The sequence below is a fragment of the Danio aesculapii genome, chromosome 23, assembly GCF_903798145.1.
Source record: "Danio aesculapii chromosome 23, fDanAes4.1, whole genome shotgun sequence".
Lineage (NCBI taxonomy): Eukaryota > Metazoa > Chordata > Actinopteri > Cypriniformes > Danionidae > Danio > Danio aesculapii.
The window spans coordinates 43,064,332-43,086,119 of record NC_079457.1 but is presented as its reverse complement, the minus strand read 5'-3'; the positions used below and the strand labels follow the sequence as shown (position 1 = coordinate 43,086,119).

The window sequence follows — 21,788 nt, the reverse complement described above, 5'->3', positions numbered from 1 at the left end:
TTTATTTACCTGTAAAGAATTTTATGTCGAATTATTACATTGTTTGCTATTGTGTAAAGATCTTAATAGACATTACAGTATAGCAGGTCAAATGCAATGTATTTTAGCCACTCAGACAGAAGCACTCTTAAAAGGGTGACATTTCAATAGCCCACAGTGTATTGTGTTGATCAGGTCAGACTTTCTTCCATGGAAACTGGGTTATTTTTCATCTCTCAGCATGGATTTTTTTTCTTTGCTATACAGTTTTTGTGCTAATTAGAAGAATAAAAAAGAGATAATGCAGGTCAACCCACCCTCTACACAATTAAGTGAATGTAATGCCAAACGCTTCATGATATTATTTTTTTCATTATACTTATTATACCTAAACAAAATAAAAACTGTGTATAAAATATAAACTGCTCACAATTTTTTTTTCTATATTGAAAAACAAAACAAATTATTGGAGAAAATGTTAAAAGAAAAGTAGTGCAGTTTCTAACATTCTAAACGTTTCTAACATTTTATTGACAGCATTAACAATTTCTGAGCATTTTTCCCACTCAACTTATAAGTAAAAATGTTTTATTAAGTTCTCTACACACAAAAAAAATGATTCAAATATGATTCCTTGGATTTACACGTTTTTTTTTAAGTTGAGTGGTTGTAAACAATGTGTTTGTTTAAATTCAGCCCAAATAAATAAAGTTGAACATTACTCAATTTCATTTGTTTAAATTCCACCCATATAACTTGATTGCACCAGTTTTGCAGACATCATTTTTTTCAGTGTATATTTGAACTTAACTTAATTTAATACAACTTGTATTAATGTTTTGTAATTAGTTTTATCAGTCCCTCCAAAGTCCAGTGGTTCGAGATCAGAAAAAAAAGAGATTTTATGTATTTTCTCAGCAAAACAAATAAACTGAAGCAAATTATGCCATTGTCAGTTTAATGTAATGAATATTAAAATGACTTTGATGTTCAAAGAAAATCCTACATCAAACGAAGGTAATAAAAATGTCATGTTTTAATATCACATATAAAATATTATATAAATCTTTTTAGAAATCTAGGCTCCCTTGTATTTGTATGTTTATTTTATTAAGTATTTTTCACCTTTATTTGGACATGTGCGCATTTGCAATAGTTGACCAGGAGCCCCAAAATTGTATTTAATTATAAATTAAATATTTATGTGGAACTTATATGATTTACAACTTTATATGATTAAAAAATTATTCTTGCTTTGAATTTTTGTCTTGTTTCTAGCCCAAATATCCACATTTTAAAGCGAAAACAAGATTTTTTTACTTACCCCACTGGCAGATAATTTCATTAAAACAAGCAAAAACTCTTCTGATGGTCAAAACTAAGCAATATTTTTACTTGATCTAAGAATTTGTTTTGATTTTTGGAGAAACGAGACCAACAAAGTAAGAAAAGCATTTTTTTTTGCATTGTGATCAAAACATTTCTGGACCTGAATACTGTTAGACTCCCCAGAAAACCCTCAAATAGTGCCATTTAAACCATCCTCTGCAGCTGTATTCATCACAATATTTATCGCAGAAAAATAAAATCACAATATCAGATTTTTCCAATATCGCACAGCCCTACCAAGAAGGTAACTATTTTAAGCCATTATAATCAGTTTAGTCAAATGTAAGTAACAATGACTCATAAAAATGTAAGGCAACCACAGTTCCTAATTGCAATTGTTTGTAAAATGTACAGATAATTTGAGTGTTTTACTGCAGTTCACAAAAATAATGACTATGGATGTTATTATATACTATATAGAGTTTTTAAACCAAAAAACAAGAGATATTTTCTTCAACATTTAATGTCAACACACATGCTCCAGTAGTAGGCGTTTTAAAAGTAAGTAAAGTTACTGGCACATCCTCCATAATCACAGAGGTATGAACATGGTGCTTCTATTTAAGTTTTACAAAAGGAGGGGCTTTATCTTGATCAAGTCCTTCAATTAGCAATAATGAGCGTCTTGATTTCCCACAAGACACAAAGCAATCAAACATCTCTAATTAGAAGCCTTTGATGTAAGCATAGTTTACAGCTCCTCAAACTAAACCCGGCTCCTCACAAGAAAAACTTGCTGTCACAGAGAAAAATCACCATATTTTAAGTAAACCAAAGTTTCCCATTTGCAAACATGGTAGCTTTTTTGTCTAACAACACATTCTGAATATTACAATAACATTTGTATAAGAAACGAGCACGTATACTTACACAAACATCTACTATCAGAATTATGACGACTGACAGCTCCTTCAAATCCTGACAGGTCAGTTTTACTCACGTCTGCCAGAGATGTGATTTGGCATCCTTTTCACGTAGCGCTGGTGTCACAGCGTGCATATATTAACCGCTGCCTGAGCTGCGCCATACTGCGTTTGCTGATATGTTTACCGTGAGAGCTGGCAGTGGCTGCCCAGAGATAAAAGGCTGAAAATACGCTGCGATTCAACATAAAATATTACTCTGCAGTATTCATTTACAGCAGGCCTTCGCACACAATGCCATTTCAAAGTCAGTTTCAAATCAAATTAAATGCTTAGGAAATAAATTGTAATGAAGGAAAAAAACAGCATAAGCGTCAATCATAGTAAATATGATTTATTTTTAACAAAGTGACACTGCGAACAATGAGAACTGCCAGAAACAAGTACCTGCGTTTCTCCCTAGCACATTCCACACTAAAATAACATTAAAACACATTTAAATAAACTGACTCTGAATGTTCTACTGCCTTACTTTTCTGTGCGCACCACTTTTCTGGTGGTACTGCATAAAAAAAAACAACTTTTATCATTTAAAGAAAGAATTGGGTCACATTCAATACTCTGATACATATTAAGGATTACGTTGTGTTACTTCTGGGAGAAAAAATGAAGTAAAAAAGATGACAATACTTACCCTGATTCCTCACATGCAGATGAGATGTAGTAAAATTCAATCACTTGGTGATTTTATGATCAATTGTTAGAGGTGTGATTATTTTATATTTAGTGGTTCCGCATTTTTACAACCTACCGAGTGCATGCTGTTATTACGACAGATGAATGTTGAACGATAGATTTTTATTGATTTAAAAGAATATTTCAGCTCCTCCGACAGCATCTGTGGCATAATGTCAGTTATACAACCTGTAGTACTGTATACACAGCTGGGAAAATAAGTATTGAACACATCACCATTTTTCACAGAAAACATATTTCTAAAGGTGCCGTTGACTTGAAATGTTCCCCCGATGTTGGTAACAACCAAAGAAATCCATATATGCAAAGAAAACGAAACTAAAAAGTATTGAACACATGAAGAAAGGGAGGTGTAGGAAGGCAGTGAATGCCCAGACAGCAGCTGAAATCTCTCTGTAGTTATTCAGCAATCCTCTGCTCTTCATTATTGTAAATGAATATTAGCTGCTTCAGTCCAACATCTACATTTGCAGAAGATAAAACCAGAGTGGACATTTCAGCAAGACAATGATCCAAAATACAGCCAAGGAAACCCTCAAATGCTTTCAGAGAAAGATAAAAATCAAGCTGTAGAATGGCCCAGCCAATCACCTGACTTGAATACAATACAAAATAAAGATCAGATTTTTTTTAGACGAGACCCACAGAACCATCAAGATTTTACACTTTGTTGAAGTCTGTGAAGAACTCACACCTGAGCAATTCATGTGACTTCATTCTCCATTTGAGAGCTCCATTTAAGCTGCCATCAACAAAAAAGCCTGTTTTAATTCGTTGTCAACAGCTCGTTTAGAAATATTATTCCCAAAGAAAAACATGACGTGTTTAATATTTATTTTCCCCGCTGTATAAATAGTTATAATAATTTAGACATGATTTCTTAAAACAACAATTGCTGAGGAGTTTTCAATGGAAGTGAAAGAAGGCAATCTGAGAAAGAGCTTTGTGAAGCGTATCATTTTAAAAAGCACCTTCTGTTAATGGAACTTTTTGACATTTAAATCTATTCAAATCATAAATACTTTAATTTTAAGGTTGTAAGTTCTTGCCAAATTATAGTAAAAATCAGCTTCTTGTAGAGTAAACAGTGTTACTTGAAAGACTACAGGTAAATTTTACTATTTCTAACAGTCCCCGATAATATGATTTTGCATATTATCACATGATAAAGACTGCACAGCAAGTATATAAATACATAATCTGAAGCACACATCACTGTCACTCTTTGACATGTGCAGCTCAGGATGTGTTTTCAGTGTCTCAGTTATTGATGTGATAAACCGAACTGCTGAGAATGATTTATAAGTCGTCAACAAAAAAGAATCTTCTCAAAAAATACACTTCCTTGTGGTATTCCACCAAATAAGTGCTATAGTGTACATCTGAAAGCAAAAAAACAAACAGAAGTATGTTTATATATATATATATATATATATATATATATATATATATATATATATATATATATATATATATATATATATATATATATATACAGTTGGAGTCAGAATTATTAGCCCCCTTTTGAATGTTTTTTCATTTTTAAATATTTCCCAAATGATGTTTAACAAAGCAAGGAAATTTTCACAGTATGTGTGATAATATTTTTTCTTCTAAAGAAAGTCTTATTTGTTTCATTTCAGCTAGAATAAAAGCAGTTTTTAATTTTTAAAAACCATTTTAAGGTCAAAATTATAAGCCTTTTTAAGCTATATTTTTTTTGATAGTCTACAGAACAAACCATCATTATACAATAACTTGCCCAATTACCCTAACCTGCCTAGTTAACCTAATTAACCTAATTAAGCCTTTAAATGTCACTTTAAGCTGAATAGAAGTGTCTTAAAAATTTCTAGTCAAATATTATTTGCTGTCATCATGGCAAAGAGAAAATAAATCAGTTATTAGAAATGAGTTATTAAAACTATTATGATTATAAATGTGTTAAAAAAAGATCTTCTCTTTGTTAAACAGAAATTGGGGAAAAATAAACAGGGGGGCTAATAATTCAGGGGGCTAATATTTCTGACTTTAACTATATATATATATATATATATATATATATATATATATATATATATATATATTAATCATTTCTTAACAAGGCTTACAATATTGACCTAAAAATTATTTTAAAAGTAAAAAAAAAATTTCAGCCAAACTAAAAGAAATAATAATTTCTCCAGAAAAAAATATAATATGTAAATATCTGAAAAAGAATAAAATAAATTCACAGGAAGGCTAATACTTTAACCTTCAACATTGTATACTGTATATGTTGTCGCATTATCAGTAGCACTTAAATATTGCACTGCAAAGACAAAAACTCATTTTAACTTGTCTACAACTTAGCAAATGACCAAGGAATAAGCAGGATAATCAACAGCTTGCCATGCGTTAAAGGATTTTAACTGCACTTCGCAGAGGTTCTTTGCCTCCGAGAGGTATGCAAGCTTTAGGAGTGCTGATTCCAGATTGGCTCCATTCACTTCCATTATAAAGGCCTCACTATAGCCAGTATTTCTGAGAATAAAATAATAGAATTTTTGTGGAAAATCGACATTATACCACAGCCATAGCTTAACGTTCACTGATCCGGGGGAATATTCCTTCAAAACCTTCTGGAGGAGAAAGTGGAATGAATAATCCACATAAGCCACACAAATACAGGCTTAGAGTGTGTGTTTGTCCTTCAGTGATCCAGCAATCCTTCACACACTCCTCCCTCAAACTGTAATGGGCAGCTGCCAGACCATCAGCGTATTTTCACTGGACTCCGCCGAGTGTGAAGAATTAGCCAGTCGACGGAATCCTTTTCCACCGGATATAACCGCAGCCGAGGTCACCTTTTCCCGACGTCCAGCTTCCTTAGATGTTGTCCCGGGCCCTCGGACCCAAACCTCAGGGTCATCGCTCAGCTCATAGATCGAGCCGTCCTCCAGGCTGTGCTCCAGAGTGTCCTGGGCTAAATCTGGTGTTTCTTCAGGCCGCGCCGTCAGGACTTTTCCTGGGAGTCTGGAGGTAGAGCGAAGGTGGTATTGCAGAAGGACGCCTTTGCTTTTGGCTTCTCCTTGAGAAGTGGCGTCCGCCTGCTGGAGCGACTCCTCAGAGGAATTCGTCGCCTCCTTTTCATCACCTCCGCTATTTGAATCCACATTGTCTGTAGCGGAGTCACGCTTGAGGAAATCTTGGGGTAAAATGCTGGAAGTGGCCAATAGGAATTCGACAGGGCCATTGTGAGCGTTGAGTGAGGTCATTCCTTTTCCTGATAGGGAAAGAGGGAGAGTTTGTGTTTGTCAACATAAAGGAGGATTAGATGTAATGGCTTGTTTGTTTGAATTGCATCTCACCTGTTATTTTTGGGATGCCCTCCAGTCTGGGTACTGGCAAGGTGACGATAATGCCCTGAGCTGTACCCACCCAGAGTAGACCCTGGCAGATGAGGAGGCTGCTCACACACAGGCTGGGCTTTTGAGCTGAGAACAGATTATGATATCTTGTCATTTATTTTTTATATTTTTATTGTTATTTTTTGTACATGTTTGCATGTGTGTCCCAATAAGAAAATATGATACATTTCATATTTGTTTTTTTTATTAATTGTTTACATTTTGTCATTATCAATTTATTTCATGTTGTTTTATTTTTACTGTCTATTTTCATTCATTTTCTTTTCGGCTTAGTCCCTTTATTAATCTGGGGTTGCCACAACGGAATGAACCGCCAACTAATCCAGCATATGTTTTACGCAGCAGATGCCCTTCTAGCTACAACCCAACACCTAACCGGACATGTCTTTTGGACTGGGGGAAACCGGAGCTCCCAGAGGATGCAAACTCCACACAGAAATGCCAACTGGCTCATCTGTGGCCCAAACCAGCGACCTTCTTGCTGTGAGGCGATCGTGCTACCCACTGCACCCTAATTTTATTTTGGATTCTGCATGTTACTCAGATTTACAGAGATTTCACTTGACATTTTTATATAAGAAAATTATAAACTGTCACTATTTTTTATATATATATATATATATATATATATATATATATATATATATATATATATATATATATATATATATATATATATATATATATATATATATATATATATATATATATATATGTGTGTGTGTGTGTGTTATTGATTTTAATTAAATGTATTGAATTTTTATTTAAGTAAAATGATTAATTAGCTTCTTGTCAGTCTTAGATCACATTTTTAATTTATTAGTTTATTTATTTTTTGGGATATAATTCGTTTCATATTTTGTTTATATATTTTATTTATATCAAATAGTTTAAGTTTAAAATATACAGCTGAAGTCACAATTTTAGTCCTCCTGTGAATTGTTTTCTTTTTTAAGAATTTCTGTTTTTAAGTAAGGAATTTTTCACAGTATTTCCTGTAATATTTTTTTTTCTGGAGAAACTCTTATTTGTTTTATTTCGACTACAATAAAAGCAGTTTTTAATTAAAAAATAATTCTACACTCAATATTTTTGGCCCCCTTAAGCAATATTTTTTGACTGTCTGCAGAACAAAGCATTGTTATACAATAACTTGCCTAGTTAACCTAATTAATCTTGTTATGCCTTTGATTGCACTTTAAGCTGAATACTAGTATCTTGAATTAGCACTGAATACTAGTATCTTATCAAATATCTAGTAAAATATTATTTACTGTCATCTTGGCAAAGATTAAATAAATCAGTTATTGGTAATTAGTTTATGGGGGGGGGGGGACGCAGTGGCGCAGTAGGGTAGTGCTGTCGCCTCACAGCAAGAGGGTCGCTGGTTCGAGCCTCGGCTGGGTCAGTTGGCATTTCTGTGTGGAGTTTGCATGTTTTCCCTGCGTTCGCGTGGGTTTCCTCCGGGTGCTCCAGTTTCCTCCACAGTCCAAAGACATGTGGTACAAGTGAATTGGGTAAGCTAAATTGTCCGTAGTGTATGTGTGTGTGAATATGTCCATAGTGTATGTGTGTGTGAAGTGTGTATGTGTTTCCCAGTGATGGGTTGCAGCTGGAAGGGCATCTGCTGCATAAAAAATGCTGGATAAGTTGGCGGTTCATTCCGCTGTGGCAACCCCAGATTAATAAAGGGACTAAGCCGAAAAGAAAATGAATGAATGAATGTACAGGGGGGCTAATAATTCTGACTTCAACTGTATATTGTTACTTCTTTATTTTATTATTAATTAATTCAGTTAATTTTATTTCACTTTTTAAATGAAATCAAATGTAATTAAGTCAGTATTTTGTTTTGCCAGAAGCTCATTCAGTTTTAAACAGTGAATCTACTTGACTCGTGTGCCCCCTTTCATGGCCTGAGTGCAAAACCATCAAACTACGGAAATAATATCCTAGCCATAATCACATGTTGGACTTGCCAGAGCTGAAATATGCAGAGGGTGTTGAAATGTTGATCTCCTGGAGGTGTTCCAGTGTTTCAGTGTGAAACAGACGTAGGGATGATCCCTCTGAAAATGCCATCCACACCCCTCCTCCAGCGCGCACCATGTGGGTCACACTAACCATAGGGTCTGGATGAACTTCAAAACTCTGAGAATCATAAAAGATACAAAATCATCATGAAAATGCAGAAAAACAAGACAGAGCAAGAGGAATTGTAGATTTAGAGGGAAAGGAGGAAAAAAAACATCAAAGTTTAGGCCAACTCTGTGGACTGTAGTGCTCAAAGTAGGTTTAATTCACAGTCAGAGAACATTCTGCTTAATTAAAGTCTGTTTGGGCATGAGAGGATAGACACTTTACAGCACAGTCCAGAATGGCAATGTTTCATTTCTAAGTTTAATGTGTAAATAGTCCACTTAAACCCACTAGAAATCAATGATTTTATTCAAAGCCCCAGTATTAATATAGAAATAAGAGCTTATAGTTATAATATGCATGAATTTATGTGTATGGACGCCACGGTGGCACAGTGGGTATAGCATGATCACCTCACAGCAAGAAGGTCGCTGGTTCGAGCTTCGGCTGGGTCAGTTGGCATTTCTGTGTGGATGCATGTTCTCCCTGTGATTGTGTGGGTTTCCTCCGGGTGCTCCGGTTTCCACCACAAGTCCAGACATGTGCTATAGGTGAATTGGGTAAGCTATATTGTCCGTAATGTGTGTGTGTGTGTATGGATGATTCCCAGTGATGGGTTGCAGCTGGAAGGGCATCAGCTGTGTAAAACATATGCTCAATAAATTGGCGGTTCATTCCGCTGTGGCGACCCCAGATTAATAAAGGGACTCAGCCGAAAAGAAAAATGAATGAATGAATATATGTGTGTATGTGGGTTGGGGGGTAATATTGTATTATGCTCTAAACAGTGCTGGGTTGTTGTAACCCAACATTGGGTCAAAAATGGACAAACCTAAGGTAAATTTAAATGACGATTTTTTTTTTTACCCAATGGTTGAGTTTGCCCATATTTGACCCATATGGAGTTAAAACAACCCAGAATTTTTAGAATGTATATTTAAATAATTGAAACTTGACATAAATATGTAAATAAATAATTATTATGATATATAAAACAAACATTAAAAGCTGCGTAACATTTAACTTTCATGCTTAAACTATACATCTGATCAATTATAAACTATATTTGTTATCCAGAATAAAGTTTTGTACCCATTAATACTTAATATTTAATTGAAAAGCTCCATTAATCAACAGAGCTGTTTTTACCCATATAAATTCAGTGTACCTGTAGAAGTGTTCTCCAGCAGCTAAATACTGACAAACACATTCCTTACGGATGCAAAGAACTACTGACTCGCAAATGTAAACAGGCTGACAAGTCCATATGCGCACCCACATCTTATCTTCCGGTTGAACTGAACTTGCAACTTCCCGAGCTGAATTTAATCCTGATATTAAGCATCAGGAAGGCAGAGGGAGGGTGCGCTCCTTGCGGCAAAATAGAGAGGTTGGCTCAGCTGTCAGAAGTGATCAAAGGCGAGCACCCTAACATGCTGTTGGGCTTCTACAGGGAGGATACCTTTTATGTGTGGCTTAAGATGCTCTCTCATAATGCATCTGGCACTGGAAGCTGTCTTAACCGGGAAACCAAATGTAAAAGTCTGAAATAAAAGAATCATTTCAAGCTTTGCTAAACCGACCTTTTGTTATGGAAGAGATCTTTGATTGTGACGGGACGGATCACTCTTTTGACTCAAAGCAGTTGCGCAGTGCGTCTGAAGATGGTGGAATTGTATAGAAGGCATTTTCATTTCGCCTACACATTTTTTTTATGTCTGAGGTGCGAGTGTCTACCTGAGTCCTGAGAGAGGAGCCCTCAATCACAGACACCTGGTTGGCACAGCTGGCCCACACACACTGGTCGATTCGGAGCAGCTTGAGGATGGGCGCGTATCCAATAACTACATGTCTGCAGGAATCTGGATCCCACAGGCCTTCTGGAACCGGAAAATGCAAGCTGGAATTAGAGGTGCAACTGGAAACGACTGATATTTGCACATATTTCACAATGTAGCAATAGATTCTGATAGAGGCGATTTAAAACAAAAAGAATTTGAATTTACTTAATTTTCTGTTTACTTACTATTTACTTCTATTTATATTTATTTTTAATTACTTGTAAAAAAATAATAATAATAATAATATTTTTACTGTATTCATTTGTCATAAGCACAATAACACATTGATAAGATGTGGCATTAGTACTATAAAGAGATGCAGGAAAACGTATGTAAACTTAGTAGTACATGGTCTTTTTTTTCTTTAAAAGGGTACTTTAAAGTAGCAGTAAATAATTAAAGTAAGATATATGCAAAAAAATCACGTGATTTTCTACAAATGAAGCATGAACACACTCTGCATCTTATAAACACAACCAAGCCTTAAAAGTACACTCTGGACCACCCCTTTATTCAATTCAATTCAATTCACCTTTATTTGTATAGCGCTTATACAATGTAGATTGTGTCAAAGCAGCTTCACATAAAAGGTCACAGTAAATAGGAACAGTGTAATTCAGTTTGTAGTGTTTAAATTCAGTTCAGTTTAGCTCAGTTCAGTGTGGTTTAATAATTACTACTGAGAGTCCAAGTACTGAAGAGCAAATCAATCACTTTAAAGTAGCATAAGATCTGAATAAATTGAATTTTAATTGACTTTTCATAGTATGAAAAATCAAATCTCCTTTTTTACAGAAAAAAGGAAAATGATACAATTTTGGAATCGGGCACACGGAGGTCATTAAGAAAACTAGGAAAATTCACAGAAGGCCATTAATAAATTTAGCTGTAAGTTTCACACATGTAAAATACAAATGCCAACTTCATTATCAACGAGAGACATGCAGAAAGCAGAAAATCACAGATTTAAACTATATGAGTTTTGGAAACTAGGCATTATGACAAAATGTTAGTCTGACAAGTTTCTGTAGGATTTGGTTAGCATGGAAACATGCCATTTTTAATAAAAATAGTAATTAATAATTACACTCGAAGCACTTAATACATTTTTGGGGGGAATCTCCTCATCCACCACCAGTATGCACACAGCAAAAATGATTTTTTTTAGAATTTTGTCTTGTTTCTAGTCCAAATATCTAAAATGTATAAATCAAGAAGCATTTTTTAGGCAAGCAAAACATATTGTCTTGTTTTAAGAAAAAATATGCCAAAATTTAGTTTTTCCTTAAACCAAGCAAAATAATATGCCAATGAGGAAGAAAAACAAGATTATTTTGCTTACCCCATGCTTGTTTCAAGGAAAAACTCACTTAATATTGGCATATTATTTCTGAAAACAAGGCAATATGTTTTTCTTGCCCATAAAATGCTTCTTAATATAAGACTTTTTAGATATTTGGACTCGAACTTGGGCTAGAACTTTTGCAGTGCAGCATCCACCTGGATGATGTGACTGCAGTCATATTCCGCCAGACCACACCCACAGACCAACTGATTGGTAGAGAGGAGACAGAGTGATGAAGCCAATTAAGATATGGGGATGGTTACGTGGACAGAGGCCAGTGGGCAAATTTGGCCAGGATGCCCAAAGATGGCACTCACTGAGCAGTCCCCATCAATACACTGGGGCGTTAGGACCCATACAAACCACAGGTCAATGCCTCAACCTAACCAGCAATGCAGCTTTTGCAGATCGTATGAAATTTAATGAGTGAGATAATAAAAAATGTACATGAATTAGTCATCAATTGCCATATTTACTAACAGCTTGGCAACACCAGGTCAAATTCTCTTTTGGCTTTAAAACAATAATGTACTCATGTGAAATATTTGTTCTGAAAAAGGCATGGAAAAGGTGATTTTATTGCTTGTAAATACATTATGCAATACAATTGAACAAGTTTTGCAATAGTAAATAAGCATATGTAGCATTAAAAAAAGCAATTCAGCAGTTTTGTGCTTGACACCTTTTATCAGTAGATTGACCTGCAGAGCTTTCCACTTCCATCAACACTTTTAAGGGATTGCACTCTCATGCTGACATTTCTTGATTATTAAATCCACAAATTTGCAAAACATAAAAATAGATACATTAGTTAAAAAACTTCCATGCGATTGTGTTAAATAAACCAGAGTAACAACAATTAGACTGGACTGAAGGTGAATATGAAGAAAATGTTTGGATGTTCTGACATTGCTACTAGCAAAAAGATTCTGTGGACAGCCAAATGTTTTTGAAAGTTTTCAGAAGCTCTTTAGAAAAACTGGGATGGAGCGACATCATGGGGCTTTCAGCCTCTGGGTCTACGCAGCGTACTCTCACTGACAGAAAAATCACTTCCCTAGCTTATCAGGTCATTTTGCAGGAGGATGTAAGGTCATCTGTTTGTCACTGGAACTCAAAAGTCAAATGATTCAACAGGACAGTGTTCTCAAGCACAAGACTCTACATCGCCAACAAAAACAGCATCTGATGTGACCCAGTTCTGACCTCAACCTGACTGAGACGCTTTGGCTTGATCTCGGGAGAGATGTTCAAACCACACCTCACAAAAATACTGCTAAACTCAAGTCAATTTGGAAAGAGGAAACATTTTTTCCACTATGCCCAGCAAATCTTTATATTGTCAATCTAATAAAGATAATGATTTTGTGCTATTTCTTTAAGCAGATTATGTTTGTCTTTTATTGAAAAATAGATGTAATTTATATTAATTTTGCAGAAATAAATTGTTGCAGGGTGTGTATAGGTGGGATTTATTGTAGAAACCAGTAATATACAAATCATAACCAATAATATCCAGTCACTGAGCGATGGAGGCATTCATTTATTTGATGAGACTTTTCTCCATTCCATTTTTATTGACCCCTCTCCAATTCCACAGCATGCTATAAACTCAATGGGCTTAGGGGAGATACCATGTTAAGCACTGTTACTTTATAAAAACAAGTCATTACTGTAGGTTTTATTTGATCATATTTAAGGTGTTTTTGTTCTAAGGAATATTTTCTTTTTCTCTTTTTTCAGAAGGCACTGCCTCCTATTGAAGCTCGTTTCCACTACTGATTAAAAAAGGTAGTTATTAGCATGATACGTCAGTCGCGTCTCTTTCATTCTCCAATCAAATGAAAGCAGAGGCGGGGTTTCCGTTGAGGTGACAGCAGTGATTGTGTTGTCAAGATAACTACGTAGACTTTTGAAGGTGGAGGAGAGACTAGTGGTTGTTGTTTTACGTTATCAGGTGTTGTATGAATCACAAATCTTGAATATCACAATATTATTGAATATTAAAATCATAGGCGGAGCGTGTGTAAGGCTGGGGAAGGCTTAGCCTCCCCCTGGCCAGAGACCACGGAGATAGCACCAAAGAAAAAAAAAATGCATTGAAAACATGTAACAGGTGTAAGGTGTAATATGAATGTAATTTAATGTTGATGATTAACACAACACTTTAGCTATTGTAAGTTTGTCAATCAAATATAAAGTCCCCCTCCGCACAAAAATGGAACTGTCCAACCCCGCACGTTGTGATGAGCGCTGTTTATTACTGGAGTTCTTAGCAGCTCTGAAAACCAAACCAAAAGTGCTGGCCAGCGGACTATTATGTTTTGCTGGTCAAGGACATAAGTAATAAAACAACAAATGAGTATTACGAGAGAGGTATTATCTATTATTCTGGTTTTATTTGTTTTCAGCATTAAATTGGTAGTTTCATTGTAACGTAGTCTAGCCTATAGTGTAGTAATCTTGTTTAGGCAATCGTTTGGAGTTTTATATTAAGGTCAAATATTTATTGCTGAATTACAAGTTTGGTTTTCGATTGGCCTCGTGAAAAAGAGAATGATTTCATATTCTCGGGGCCGGCGCGTCCAGAGGCGACCTAGCCGGCCGCCTAGGGTGGCAGAAAAGTGAGGGCTGTGTCCGTGATGATGAATATTCAGCTTTATTACTTCTGTCTTCAGAGACGGATGATCCTTTGGAAATAACTCTAAAATGATTATTATTGTTATTATTTTTATTATTATTATTATTGGTAATAGTAATAAAAGCAACAAGTAGTAATAATTTAATTTGAAACTGCATACAGTAAGTAATAAATAAATATTTAATAAATAAGTATTTAACAATTTTTTAATATTTAATAAATGCCGCCTTGATGAACAGAATCATTTTAATTAGATTTTTAAATAAAAGTAATAATAATAAAAAATAAATCAACTGACCCCAAACTTTTGACTGGTACTTTAGATCAGTGGGAAAGTTTAATAAAATAATTTAATGCGCGTGTTGAATATAATAGACGTTTGTTGATAGGCGGTGCTTTTGTTAAAACCTCTTCTTGGTCGGTTGCAAATCTTTTTAAATGCATTAAAGGACAGCGCATGTATTAGCCTTACCCTGGAGTTTGTTCACCCTCCCCCTATGATTAAAATTATAACAATATCAAGAGCAACACTCTGGCACAATACCCAGCTGATTCAGTTGTTGCCTAGCGACATAAAAAAGTGCACTACAACACTACACTACACTATGCCCCACCCTCTCTTCATGTTTTGGTTGAGATTACGTCAAACATTGAATAAATATGCACATATCAAAGCACTTCATTGGACCTTTAAAAAAAATCTTGCATCTCTGATCCCAAAGTGAATCCAAAGTACAAAATGTAATAACAATAAAAATATTAATAATGCATTTTATTTATAATGCGCTTTTCTAAAACCCAAAGCCCTACAACAACAGAGAAATCAAACATGCAATAAAACACAAGGATACATCGAAACATTCTAAAATATAAACACATTAAAATGATCAAGAATCTAAAAATACGACGAGGCGAGTTTTTAACATCTTCTTAAAGCCAGCTAGTGTGGAAGCATTTCTTACAGAATGAGGGAGAGCATTCCATAACATTGGTGCAGCAACGAAGAAGGCTCTCTCCCCTATTGATTTTAATCTACAGGGTGGATGTTGAAGGGTGAGAGTATCAGAAGACCGCAGGGAACGAGAAGGTGTGTACTGAGAAACAATGTCACAGATATAGGAAGGAGCTGTACCATGTAGAGCTTTATATGCAAGTGTCAGTCTTTTAAAAATGATACGGGACTGAACTGGGAGCCAATGCAAGCTATAAAGCACACCAGTGATGTGCTGGCATGGTGAGAATGCGTGCTGCTGAGTTTTGAATGTATTGCAGCCGTTTGATTAATTTAGCGAAAAAATATAGTATCAGAAAATGAAGATTCTGTAATCATTCCGTAATCAACCTGATTTCTTCTGTCGAACACAAAGTGAAGTTTAGTTATAACCTAATTTCGAGAGAATCACGTGCTTATGATTGCTAGCGACTGGATCCACATTATCCAATTCTCAATGCACCAATCAGACGACTCCTAAGCTACTACAAATACCCTGGGTTAACGTACCACCGCTATCTTCGTTTTGAAGAATCCCCCCATCCACCCCTACTCCTCCTTCTTCCTAGATGGGTGACACGGTAGCCCAGTGCTTAGCACTGTTGCCTCACAGCAAGAATGTCTCTGGTTCTAGGCTTTACCAAACCAGCAGACATTTCTGTGCGGAGTTTGCATTTTCTCCCCGTGCTCATGTGGGTTTTCCCCGGTTTCCTCCCACCGTCCAAAAAACATGCAACATAAGTTAATTGACTAATCCAAACCAGCACTATAGACATGCTCCTAGTAAATGGTTATCTCTCAAGAGCAATCACTGGCTGTTCATTGGTTATTACAGCTGGGGAGTTCTCGAGATCTACCTGAGCTCAAACTCCCCTCTCGCCTTGCAACGGGAGGGAGCCCCAGGCTCGAGGATCTTATGAGCTCAGGGCTCTCTCCCGGGACAGCATGCCAAACAAGCTTATAATTAATCATCAGCTAAGTGTGAACTCTTGAAATAAAAGATGGTGGTGATAAACAACAGCTAGCCAAACCTTCTTTTATGCTTCTTTAATGAAAGATCATACAGTTGTGAATCAACATGAGTGAATTGATGTCTGAATTTTCATTTTAAGGTGAATTGTCCCTACATTTGCATAGAAAATGTAATTTTCATACCTCCACTTTTTCTGTTGTAAACTGCAACTTTTCCATTACTCAGACCAGCAAAGAGAAAGTTGCCCGAGTGTTTCAGACAGAGAACGTGGCAGCGCTCGGGGTTACAGAACGTTAGCAAACACTGAGCAGCGGTGTCCACACTCCCATAAACCATGATGCTAGAGAAAGCACACACACAAACATACACAATCAAAAGCTTTGCCTGAAAAAATAAGCAAATTAATTCAGCCTTTCTGCATCAAATTAGCAAAGTAAACAAATTATTCCACACCAGTACAGGTACGTATATACACACTGACTCACTTGCCATCCAATAATCCTACACAGATGGTGTTGCCGATCTTGGAAGGAACTTCAGAGGCCTGAGTTTCCTGTTCTTCCTCGGTGCTGGGCTCTGTGATATACTCCAGACAAAGCACCTGGGAACTGAGAGAGAAACTCTTGACGGAGCGTGGAGTGGGCCTGTTGAGGGAGAAAATCTCCACCTGCCCATGAGAGTCGTCACCCCTACTAGCCACCTGCACAGTCGAAGAGACAACAAAAAGAAAACAAACATGAGAAAGAGGACATCCAGCGCCTCAATTCACTGAAATGGCCCTCTGAGAGGCTGCAGGCAAAAAAGCTGGAAGAAGAAAAACGTGAAAGCACAGCCATGAGATAAATGATTTATAGAACGCCTTTTGATGTGGAATACTTGATGTTTGTTTCTAGAGCTGCCTTTCGAGAAACTTTTAATCCTGCTTCCTTCTTTCTTTTAAATGTCGATCAAGCTATTCTAACAGTGTTTTTTTAGGCAGTGCTCCCGCTACCATCACTTACCTCTGCTGGAAAATCTCTGTAAGTCAAAAGAAAACTATAAGAGAAGAGTACATTTCAATGCAGGAGTTGTGATTCAGTCTGATTTGAGAGATGATTTATGGTTTGGAAAGTTTTGTATTGCAAATTATACAAGTTAGTTATACAAGAGGAGTCCAATTTTCAGAGTTGAAGTTCAGTTTAGTTCAGTTCAGTGTGGTTTAAATTTCACTGCTGAAAATCCAAACACTAAAGAGCAAATCCATCGATGCGCAGCTCCACAAGTCCCAACCAAGCAAGCCAGTGGCTAAAGTGACGATGAACAAACTTCACCAATTGACGAAAGTGAAGGACAAAACCTTGAGAGAAACCAGTCTCTGTTTGGCACAACAATTTCTCCTCTGGCCAAACTTCTTGTGCAGAGCTGCTGTCTAGGCGCCTGAGAATGCTGGACGTCCTTCGTGGAGAACTGCAGGTGTGAGTAGGTCACCAGCAGGTGTTCAGGTTAGCCTACGGGATCAACGCAAAGACTCGTCTGTCACTGTGGTCTTTCAGGAATCAGTCTCATGCTTTCCATTCCTCCATGACCGTCACAGCATCAGCTCGGGATACGGCCTGGTCCAGGATTATGGATACATTGGCATCATTTCTTCACAGGTCTTGGATTGCATCAATGGTGCTGCATAATCTCTAGGGGCCTCGGGATGAGTGTCCCCAGGTGGAAATAGAGTGGGAAAAAAGGGATGGAAATAGTGTCCAGGGTCAGTGCCCTTAACGCATGTATTCTGAGGTGTATTTGATATAAAATGGATTGCATAAATTAGACCTTTAATTTAAACTGCATCAGAGTTAATTTGGAAGTCATTTGGTTTGGTTTGATTAAATGTAATATATAACAAAAATCTGGTTATTCTTAGGCAAACCTGAATAATAAGAGTTCAGTACTTGGAAACGACACACCTGGAGCCTCAAACTCCATTGCTTCCACCATTGTTTTTGAGCGTAAAATTCTGGAGAAAAACAGGCCAATTAGAACAATACTCAAACAATCCAGAAAGGATCCCTTGGCCCCAGGCAGCGATTGATTGGCCGCAATGTTTCCTAATTAGATTACAACAGTGATAATTTGGGGACTTTTATTTTGAAAATAAGACTGGAATTACAGAGCTCTTTGAAAAATATGAGAAAAAATCTCATACATATCATTAGAGTGTGTATGTGCGTGTGTGTGAGTGCCAGGCAATGACACAAGCTCCGGAGCATTAGAGCAGAGCTGATTAATATTCATGACCATTCCAAATATGGTCAAAGCAGATCCTTTCATTCTAGGGGTTATTCCTGTGTTTTTAAATGAGAATATAAAACACTTCTGGAGAAGATTTGCACTTATCTAGGCCACATCTCTTCTGTGATAGCATGGTTTATTTGAATAAATGTGGATGCTGCCATTAAAAAAACAAATGACACAGAGAGTTCTTGATCTGTTTCTCATCAAGATTCGGTTTGCAGTATTCACATTTATTAAAATAAAAATTGTAGAAAATAGATTGCATAACTAGACAAATACACATGTGTATTAGAGTGGTGCAGTAGGTGACAAGTAAAAATGAAGCCTGGTTTATACTTCTGCGTAGAATGATCGGAACCATGGCCTATACCTTTCACATTGCCGTGCATTTATACTTCTGCTCGCTGTTTCTGCTGCTCTGCATTAACACATCCAAAATGCTAGCAGGCAGTAGATGTTTATGTTACTCTGTCAAGTTTCTTCCCTGGTGTTTTATTTTTCTGAACGCTTCCTTAATGTACAAGTGGTTCAAACTCGCTCATTTTATGGTGGGAACCAGCGGAGATGCAACAACTGTAACCATAAGGTAAACACAAAACAACAGTTTCCATCTAGAGCTTCTTCATGGGACTACACACTTGCAAACACTCGCTCCATCAGTCTCGCATGGCTCTCAACTCCGGCCACACTCGTCAGCGATACCAAGCCGACCAATCACAGAGTTTGCAGTATGCATCGTTGCGACGTCTAGTTACATTTTTTGAGAGATGCGCGTTAGCGTTGCCTACAGCAACGGCAAATGCGTAGGCTGTGCCGGAGCATAGGCGTGCGCTTGACGCAGAAGTATAAATCAGCCTTGAGTCGTTGAATAATTCGTTCAAGCTATTCATTCAAACACTGGTTCATTCAGGTTGACCTGCCATATTTCAGGTACACCTGCCATATTTACACTTCACCTCTTGTATACATCCCATATTTCTTCAATTTGGTTGAAATGTGGAACACTAATAATATTGTTTTGTCCAATTTTTACTTGAGTTTGAACAGCTTTATTTTCAATATTTTGAATACTTTGCATTGTCTATATAACTGTTTAGTAGTATTTATGTAACAATTCACCTGTACAGTTGCAAATGTTTTATAAAATACACACTCATCTCTGTATCAATAAAATATGCAACACTTTACCTTTGACTAAGTGTAATATTCCTTTTGTTTTACTTACTGTACTATAAAATGTAAGGAGTATTCAGAACAACGACACTCGTGCTTGTGTGATTAAATATAAACTGAATACTGTGTAATGCTGAGGAAATAAAATTAAACTTAATATGGTGCAGCGCTTAAACCCTGCAAGGAATGATCCATGCAGTTTTTATGTTGTGCCTCCGAGCAAGAAAACTGTAAGTGGATAGAAAAACATCTGCTAAATGACTACTTAGTAAAATGTGATGAAACCGGCGGTGTGTGAAATTAGCATATTGTCAGTGAATTTAAGCTTTGACTGTTCTCTGCTGTACTGGCCCGATGAAAGTCCTGGTCATTAGTAAACTATTGAAATGTTTATGTGGGTAATTTGTTTCCCCTCAGGTGCATCAGGGCTGAAGTGAGAAAAGTGGCCATCATCAGAGCCCTACAGAGACACACTGATGTTCCTGCACCAGTGGGAAGATGGAGTTATAAAGAAGAAAAGATGTTCTCATTGTGCAAATGTACATACCCAGAGGTAGCCTTGAGGCAAGGATGTACTGGCAGCAGAAAAACCCAGAAGAGCACAGTGGACCGGGTTATACAGGGCAGCCTGCAACTGCAACAAAAAGAGAAGAGATCACACTAAAACTCAGCATTAAATCACGAAGCTCGGTAAGTTTAGCAAGAATTACTCACACAGAGACACACAAATACTGTATGGAACAGTTTAAATTTGTACAAGGGTTGTGAGGTGACAAAATGACAACACCAGTACCAGTATCAGTGGGGGCGAGGCCTTTATAAATTGTTTATAAATTGTGCGCTATTGAATGACCTTCACTTTTGAATTAGTGACGACAGTTCAAAACTCGTCCTGAAACTGCTTGTCACTGACTACTCTGATCAGTGATATCTGACTCTTGCTGCTGATCTGTGATGGAACATGTTCAGTTTTATGTTGTAATGTCTTTTCTCTTGCATAACTAAATTTTTTTTTACTATAGAAAATTTAAATGACAGCGGTGGTGGTGACACGGTGGGAGAGTGACCAAAGCGGTGTTGTGCCAGGGGTGGATTTAACTAATAAGCAAGGTAAGCAGCCGCTTAGGGCCTCAGGAAATCTGAGGGCCCTCAAATAAATACCTAGAATTATTAATGTGAATGATAAATAATATTGATTTTTATGGTATTTTGTCTGGTTAGGGTCTAAAATTTTTAATTTTAATGTAATTATTACATCTGCACAAATGTGTCCTCCACCCTCAATCATGGACCAGTCCAGAAGTCAAATCAGCAAAGATTTAGTTTTAAAAATCAAATAGTTTATTTATTATTTTTACTTGTGAATTTATTTTGGTGTGGTGGTGCAGTGGGTAACGCTGTTGCCTTAGAGTAAGAAGGTCGCTGGTTTGCGCCTTGACTGGGTCAGTTGGCATTTCTGTGTGGTCCATTGTCTATGCTCTCCCCGTGTTGGTGTGCGTTTCCTCTGAGTGCTCCAGTTTCCCCCACAAGTCTAAAGACATACACTATAGATAGGCCCACATGGAATCTGCGCACGCAGAAATCTGCAGGTTTCCGCAGGTTTTTAGACTATCGTTGAGTCTATTTATTTACTTGTGTAAATGTGTTTAAATGTATATTTATTCAATTATTATATTATTTAAATTAATTTAACTAATAATATTAAGTTATAACAATAGTAGTATTAAAATGTTCATCTGATTTATGTACAATACAGATTGTAAAGTAATATTTTCTGTCTTTTAGTAGATGCATAAGAGAGACTTGCTTTGTTTACCAAATAAGTGAATCTAATAGGATTTGCATTGTAAACATTAAATAAAGTTAAAAATGTATCATTTTTTTATTTGACATATTAAGTTAAGTTTTTAGTTATGATACTCCTAAAATCATTCTGCATACATGCGCAGATTTTTTTTTTTTTTTTACAAAATTCTCAGCAGAAATAGCAAAAAATGAAATGAAATTATTCTGTCTGGCCCTT

The 21,788-nt window shown here is 36.4% G+C and overlaps 1 protein-coding gene across 4 annotated transcripts in view; it reads right to left on the bottom strand.

The window, feature by feature from the left end:
- Positions 1–5,082: 5,082 nt before the first annotated feature.
- Positions 5,083–21,788, bottom strand: part of arhgef10lb (Rho guanine nucleotide exchange factor (GEF) 10-like b) — an 89,225-nt gene continuing 72,519 nt past the window's right edge. For all 4 annotated transcript variants that reach the window (XM_056449216.1, XM_056449215.1, XM_056449212.1 and 1 more), the window contains 7 exons: positions 20,313–20,399; positions 16,813–17,027; positions 16,510–16,667; positions 10,274–10,416; positions 8,377–8,548; positions 6,338–6,463; positions 5,083–6,252 (listed from right to left, as the gene is read on the bottom strand). In XM_056449216.1, coding sequence (XP_056305191.1) covers positions 5,714–6,252; positions 6,338–6,463; positions 8,377–8,548; positions 10,274–10,416; positions 16,510–16,667; positions 16,813–17,027; positions 20,313–20,399 — 1,440 coding nt within the window. In that variant the 3' untranslated portion in view covers positions 5,083–5,713. The remainder of the gene's footprint in view (positions 6,253–6,337; positions 6,464–8,376; positions 8,549–10,273; positions 10,417–16,509; positions 16,668–16,812; positions 17,028–20,312; positions 20,400–21,788) is intronic.